General features: G+C 51.3%; 1 protein-coding gene across 1 annotated transcript; it reads left to right on the top strand.

Moving 5' to 3' along the window:
• Positions 1-2,355: 2,355 nt before the first annotated feature.
• Positions 2,356-7,747, top strand: PSMC3IP (PSMC3 interacting protein; the record flags this gene model as incomplete). The annotated part of the gene is made up of 8 exons (XM_079725217.1): positions 2,356-2,389; positions 2,478-2,578; positions 2,768-2,857; positions 5,641-5,752; positions 6,240-6,385; positions 6,502-6,555; positions 6,683-6,742; positions 6,824-7,747. 8 exons carry the CDS (start codon positions 2,356-2,358, stop codon positions 6,878-6,880), a joined length of 654 nt encoding a protein of 217 aa, XP_079581343.1. The 3' UTR covers positions 6,881-7,747.
• Between the last annotated feature and the right edge of the window lie 122 nt (positions 7,748-7,869).

Genomic DNA, 7,869 nt, shown 5'->3' with positions numbered 1-7,869 from the left:
TGCTCCAAAATACTGCTTGTGAAATTTAAGAATGTGAACATGAGGTGGGGGTGGGCCTCTTCCACATTACTTTGGGCCATGGGGTCAGCTGGCTGGGAGGGTGAGTGCCTCTGTATCTCATGGTCTCACTGAATCTTTTGGAGCTGCCTGGTTATTTCTGGTGCTGCTAACCCCTGGCTCCATTTGCCCGTCAGCCTGAGCAGTGAGCAAAGCAATACCATACCATACCCATTTCCATGTTCCTGTTCCTTCCCCTGCTCCTCCTTTGGAGAAGCAATAATCCCACATGGGCAATGTCAGAGTAGCACTTTACAAATGGCTCAGTGGCATTCATCCCAGGAGCCACCAGCTCTTCTTGCACCAGCTATTCTTACTCCTTGTTCAGCTCCTTTAATAATTTTGTTTTCAACTCCTTCCCAGTTTGGCAGGGCTTCTTTTAAGGATGAGCCCAGTTAGCAAGAATGTGTCTATAATCAGCAGAGACCCCTGTAAAGGGTATCTGTTCTTCCCCTAATAAAATCATGTGAGACAAAAATTTAAAAAGGTCATTAGTTCTAAACCTGTGCCTCCCCAGTCAGAGCTCAAGCTGAACTCTTCTGTCCTCTTTCCCTCTGCATTAACCCTTTGCTGATCCTCAGGGACCACTCCCCCAACACCCCTATAGCTGGGTGAGGGATGTTGGACAGAGCCCATTTTCACGTGCTGCAGGTGGGAGTGTGCTAACATGTTTGCTCTTTGTTGATGGACAAGGTAGAGGCCAAGGAGTGGAAACAGTCAACGGTGAGAAGGGAGAAGAGCTAGGTGTCTGATTCATAGTCACTTCCCTTTGTGGAAGGTTAGGATAACGACCTCTCCCCACTTCAGTGTTCTCAAACAGACTTCGGATACCTTCTCTCTTCCCAGAGCCCAGATGTCTTACAAGTGAGCTCTGATGTGGAAAAAAACAGGAGGTGTGGGAAAGGAGTGGGACTTTGTGTGTTTGCATGAGTGTGTTTAGCTTCGGGCCTTGGGAATTGGCAAGAGGGAGGGAAGGAAGGAGAGCAAAATCTTTGGAAGGTGTTTCTTGTACCTGCGGATCCTGCTCTGAATCTCCTTAGTCCTCCACTGTGAATTGGGATGGGGATGAGGGAGGGAGGGGTGCTGGGGAATAAATCTTGTATGAGAACAGTCTTTTAAGAGACGGATGTTGAATGGTGCCTTATCCTTTGATAGGTCTTGTTAATCTGAGATGATATTAACTTGAGGGGGTGATAGCCTCAAAAGAGGAAGCCCATGGGTGAGGGACCCACCTGCCCATCCCTGTATTTCCTTGTGATGGCCAGAACAATCACCATGGTGGGAGGCTACTTCCCCTCTCCAGGAGAGCCCAGATGTGAGCATAACCGGCACTCTTGGCTGGCATCTAGCCCGCAGTTCCGTCATTTCTAATTCTTAATACTGTCCCCTAAACGTGTGAAGACAAGCACAGGTTTCAATGGCTAATTAGATTTTAAGTAATAGAAGCTTTAAAAAGCAGCACCATGCCCCTCTGAATTGTTTGAACCTGCAACTCAACAGCTGCTCTTTGGCCTTCAGTTGACCTCAGAAACTAGAAATACTTATTTCAGGCTTTGTCCCATTGGCCGATGTGGGCAGGAATGGAAAGCACCTGCCAGGTGTTGCCATAAGATTGTCTCGGCCAAGAGGAAACTTCTACAAGCATTGTGGCTTAAGAGCAGCCCCCTCCCAACCCTACCTTCAACCACAGCATGTGCTGAGCGCCCTCTGTGTGCGAAGCCCGGTAACGGGCAGATTAAGGCAGGGTTATTCTTTCCAGGGCGCTTACCCCTTCTGTTGTCTTCATAACCCCCTCCTGCAAACACCTCTTGTTGCCGTTTTACAAAAAAATGAGAAAAACCCACTGAAAGGTTTGCGCCGTGGGAGGGGACACGTCCGTAGGTAACTAGCCCTGTGACCTTGAGCAAGTCGCTTGCCCAGCGGGAGGTGATGCTGAGGTTTCTTTCCGTTCGAATACTCAGCCCAGTTCAAGGTCACGAGTGCTCAGCGGCCGCTAGAACTGGGTCCCGAAACTTCAGCGCGTGATTCCCTACAGCCCTGGTTCCGAGGGGAGTAAGGGAGAGGTTCGAAGCGCGCGCCCCGCCTCCCCGGCAGAGACCGGGACCCGGCCGGCGAGACGTGGGCGCCCGAGTTCCCGGCCGAGCTGAACTACGGTGTCCGGGAAGGGTTGCTCCGCCTCTCGCGAAGGCTTCCCTCCGCCGATCACCACTTGAGGCCAGCCCGGCCCATCGCCGGAAGGAGCCGTTGCCCCGAGCAACTGCCACTTCCGGCTTTCGGAGTTCGGTGGCGGTAAAAAACATGAGTAAAGGCCGGGCGGAAGCCGTGGCGGGAGGTAACGGCCGTGGGCGCCGGGAGACCTGGGAGGAGGGCGGGCAGGGGTCGGTTGAGGGAGCCCCTCCCCGCCTCGTCTCTCTCCGTAGCCTCCGGGATCCTGCTGAGGTACCTACAGGAGCAGAACCGGCCGTACAGCGCCCAGGACGTGTTCGGGAACCTGCAGCGGGAACACGGACTGGGCAAGGCGGTGAGGACCCTCTCCTGGGATTCCTCCCCTAGGACTCCTTGAATCAGCCTGGGTTCCTCCCCTCCCGAGGCTGCCATTCTAGCCTTGGGCTTCCTAAGCCTCTTCGGGCGCTTCCCGCATCATTGGTGACATTCCCCAGCCCGGCCCGAAGTCACTCCCCCGACTTCTCCGCCCCCTCCCCTCTGCCAGGCGGTGGTGAAGGCGCTGGACCAGCTGGCCCAACAAGGCAAGATCAAAGAGAAGATGTACGGCAAGCAGAAGATATACTTTGCTGACCAGGTGAGGGCAACGCGCAGATTAGCACGTGTGTGAGAGTCCGGCATTAGGTGAATCAGTCCCTGGTATGAACTCTCTTTGGGAGAATTGACGCATCCTGTGAAATTCACCGGTCTTAGGCCAATAAAAGGGTCCCAGCCAGCCTTTAAGTCAAAGTGTGGACCCCCTTTGCTGTCATCCAAACTTCACGAGATTTCCAGACTTGAAATATGATAGAGGACAGAAGATCCTGAGTTGTTGCTATCGAGGTCCATTTATCCTTGGAAGTTCTTATTCCCAGTCATCTAGATGAGAACCACCGTCTTCCAAATTATTTTCCTTCTGTCTCCACCCCCTTCCGTAAACACATGTGACATTAACTTTGTATCTCCAGCTCAGACCCCTCCACCTGGATGCCTTTCAGGCCATTCAGAATCAATATTGCCAAAGTAGAATGCCTCATCTCTCCCCTAAACTGGCTCCTCTTGTATTCTTCTCCCTTAATGGAATCACTCTTCACCCAGGCCAGAGACTGGGGAGTCATTCTTTTTTTGTTTGTTTATTTTGGCTGCATTGGGTCTTAGTTGCGGTGGGGGGCTTAATTGCCCCCCCGCCCACCCGCACGTGGGATCTTAGTTCCCTGACCAGGGATCGAACCCCCATCCCCTGCATTGGAAGGCGGATTCTTAACCACTGGACCACAAGGGAAGTCTCTGGAGTCATTCATTCATTTGTTTATTTCTGCATTGGGTCTTCGTTGCTGCGTGCGGGCTTTCTCTAGTTGCGGCGAGTGGGGGCTACTCTTTGTTGCAGTGTGTGGGCTTCTCATTGCGGTGGCTTCTCTTGTTGTGGAGCACAGGCTCTAGGTGCGTAGACTTAAGTAGTTGTGGCTCGTGGGCTCTAGAGTGCAGGCTCAGTAGTTGTGGCGCACGGGCTTAGTTGCTCCGTGGCACGTGGGATCTTCCTGGACCAGGGATCAAACCTGTGTCCGCTGCATTGTTAGGCAGATTCTTAACCACTGCGCCACCAGGGAAGTCCCGGGGAATCACTCTTAATTTCCCTTATTTCACGTGCCTAGTCAGCCATCAAGTCCAGTTGTTTTCCTCTTCTTGAATCCATCCTCTCCTTTTTCAGCTGCCACCACTGCTCTAGTTTAGGTGCTCCTCATCTACTGCAATATCCTCCTAACTCCTGGCCTCCTTAAACATATCTTAAACATTGCAGCCAAAATAATCTATGTACGTACAAATCTAGTCATGCCGTTTCCTTACTGAAAACTCTAGTGCTCCCTAGAACAGATAAAAGGCACTTGGAGACCTGGCCCCAGCCTGCCTCTAGCTTCTCCTGTCCCTGTTATTTCTCCATTCATCAATACTAGACCATTTAGATGTGTTTTACTCCTGTGGCCTTTGCTCATTGTCCTTCCTCTGCTCAGAGTTTTTGAGTCCCTTCTTTCTGTTCACCCGGCTCTTACTCATCCCTTAGGATTTCACGCAGGCATCACCTCCAGAAACCTTCCCTGAATGCTATGAGCTAACTGCCTTCTTCGGGCACTTACCTCTTTTGAGGCATACTCTATTGTAATTGTCTTTTCACTTGTCTCCCTCACAAAACTGAAGCTGCTCTGGGGCAGACCCCATTTCTTATCTTCCTTTACTCAGTAACCCCACAGGATTTAACATCCACCGTCAAGGCTAATTATCTTAAAATAGGTTTCATTATATTACTGCTCTATTGAAGATCCCTTAAAGAAGTTGGCATTTTTTTTGTTTGTTTTTCTGTAAAGGGCCAGTTAATATTTTTATGCTTTGCAGGTCAGATGGTCTCTTGTCCCAGTTACACAACCGTCACTAGTACTCAAGTCTGCCACTGTAGAGCAAAACCAGCCATGGACAATATGTAAGCAAGTGGATGTGGCTACGTTTCCATAAATTTTTTTCTAAAACATGCATCAGGCAGGATTTGGCCTGCAGGCTGTAGTTTGCTGCCTCCTGCCCTAATGGTTTACCTCACCTGAACGTAGAGTCCAAACTGCCCAGGCTGGTATTCCCATCCTTTCCATTCTGCTTCCCATCACCACTGACAAGACCCCACTGAGCCCCAGCACAGGCCTTTTCTAGCTGCTGGTCTCATGGGAGGGGTTCCTCAGACTTCACTGGTATCCTTTATCTAAATACCTCCCACCACGCCTCTTCACCTGTCCAGATTCTTCCTATTGTGGAAACCCTTAATTAGGTATCATCACCTTGAGGAGGATGTTCCTTTACTCCTTCAGCCCAGTGAGTGGTTTTGCCAGTAACCTGAAAGATATTTCTCTCCTATTATTCAGTATCCTGCACCTCAAAACCCCTTGAGGACAAGTATCAGGTTTCAACTTGTTCTTTTACAGCTTTTTGAGTAGCCTGGTACTAAACTGAATGACTGCTCAGAAGTACCCTCTCAGGGCTTCCCTGGTGGCGCAGTGGTTGAGAGTCCGCCTGCCGATGCAGGGGACACGGGGACACGGGTTCGTGCCCCGATCCGGGAAGGTCCCACATGCCGCGGAGCGGCTGGGCCCGTGAGCCGTGGCCGCTGAGCCTGCGCGTCCGGAGCCTGTGCTCCGCAGCGGGAGGGGCCACAGCAGTGAGAGGCCCGCGTACCGCAAAAAAAAAAAAAAAAAAAAAAAGTACCCTCTCACTATCTTCCCAGGCCCTCTGGAGGGCTGGGGAGTCCCAGATTCTCGTGTATGAATGTTGCCTTCCCAAATGTGGGTTCCCTTCTTGTTTCTCCCATCAGCCTGCTTCTATTTTTCCTTTTGTCTCTGGCAGGAACAATTTGACATGGTCAGTGATGCTGACCTCCAAGTCCTGGATGCCAAAATCGTGGCCCTGACTGCTAAGGTGCAGAGCTTGCAGCAGAGCTGCCGCCACATGGAGGCTGGTAGGACCGGGCAACCCCCAGAAGGTACCCCTAGTGTCAGGGTCAGTCTGAGGTCAGGAATTACCAAGTGAAGGGTTTGTTGACTGCAGTGTTGTCTTCTTGCAGCAAAGATCCCTTTGCTGGGCTGTCATAGGCATTACCTTAAAATCAATGTCTAACAGCTAATGGCTTTTGAAGACAAGTGGGCAAGACAGGCATTTGCCTTCCCTACTGTGAGTACCAGTACACGGTTCCCACACTTCCCTTTACTCTGCTTCTTTAACTGACTACAGCTAACAGTCTACTCAGACTCATTCCCCTCAACTATGTGTAGATGGGGAAGGAAAGAAAACTAGAATAAACTGACAATTCTGTAAGCCTTTATCTCTCGAGGATTTCCAGAATATGGGACCCATTCTGGACCCTGTGTATAGAGCCCAGAGCAAGGTGGAGGCCTGGTCTCCTACCTCAGGGTAGCCAGTGACCTCTCCAGGGGATGTGGTTTTAGAGCTGAAGGAGTTAACTAGTGCCCTGACCACACCGGAGATGCAGAAAGAGATCCAGGAGTTAAAGAAGGAATGTGCTGGCTACACAGAGAGACTGAAGAACATCAAAGCTGCCACCAACCACGTGACTCCAGAAGAGAAAGAGCAGGTGGGTGGGGAGTGGGGAGCAGGGAGGGCCGCCTGTGCAGGTTCAAAGTGAGGAGGGTCGACCCCAGCAGCTGCTGTGGGGCTGAGGGGGTCAGAGGAACCTGTTTCCCTGTCTAGGTGTACAGAGCGAGGCAGAGGTACTGCAAGGAGTGGAGGAAGCGCAAGAGGATGGTAAGTGCGGGGGAACTTTCGGCAGGCCCTGGACAGTGGCAGCCACCGGGCCGCCCTGTATCAGGGACCTGTCAGGCATGCCGAGTACTGCCCATCTGAAAGGGGGCGGGGTTTTGTTTCTTGTCAGGCAACAGAGCTGTTTGATGCAATCCTTGAAGGATACCCCAAGAGCAAGAAGCAGTTTTTTGTAAGTGGTGTTCTCCCTTCCTTGCTTCTCCGGGGCCTGCGTCCAGGGAGGTCTCATTCGCTTGTCTCGCTGCCCCCCCAGGAGGAAGTTGGGATAGAGACAGATGAAGATTACAACCTCAAGCTCCCAGATCCCTGAGGACCCCCCCCCGGCAGGCCTGGGAACAGAGATGTCCTGGACTGGCTGCCTTGTTTAGGTCGGCTTTTTTGTTGTTCCTGCTGCTGTCCACTTTTGGGCACACACCGAAGGTACTGGGTGGAGCACTGGTGGCCCAGAGAGGATGGTTTCACTCATTTCATCATCCATGTTTTGACTGCCTGAACTTAACAGTTAGTTAGATGGGGAACAATGCAAAAGGAAAGCATTTGGCAATATTTATTGTAATATAATTTGATATAAAAATATTTAATTTCCTCTGGATAATCAAACCTCCCAGATATCAAACCTGAGGAAGGCCAAAGAGAGCCTGGGGGACAAGAGCAGAGCGAGGCTACTATGCACAGCGTTCAAGGAGCCCAGGGCCTCACCCGGGACTCTGCGGGGCTCTCCACTCCGGGAGACCTTTAGAAAGTCTTCTCTACCCACCGTCACCCCACCCCAAGTCCTGGGAGAAATGCAGGCAGCACTGAGATGGTAGAGACCCAGATACACTTGACAGAAAGCCTGGGAGTGGTCTTGAGGCCAATATTCCAAAATTGTAACTTTAGCAAAATTGCATTGTTGGTGTTTAGAAAAATTAAAAAATTTAATATGTAGTGTTGCATCATATTTGACTTTGCTGTGCAGTGCTACTGCCTGTGGGGACACAGAGGGCAGGAGTGGGTGAGGAGGTTGCTTCCCTCCACCACCCAGAGTAGGGGGCTAGGGCAGGAACCTGGCAGCCCTGCCCTGAGCTGGCCAGAGAAAGCTCTGGCCTCACCTTGGGCTGACCAGGCAGCCCTAGCCTAGGCATGAGGCCACCTTTCACCTTTCATGGCTGTGAGAGTACTTTCCCTTACTCCTTTCTTCCCATCCAACTACTGCCAAAATGGCCAAACTCAGGCTAAATGTTGCCAGAGAGACCAAAACAGGCAAACAGTAGTTACCAAATACGAGCAGAAATCTGAGGCTTAGAAAAAGGGAGAGGC

This window comes from Hyperoodon ampullatus (assembly GCF_949752795.1).
Source record: "Hyperoodon ampullatus genome assembly, chromosome: 19".
NCBI lineage: Eukaryota > Metazoa > Chordata > Mammalia > Artiodactyla > Ziphiidae > Hyperoodon > Hyperoodon ampullatus.
This window is presented reverse-complemented; position numbering and strand designations above follow the sequence as displayed.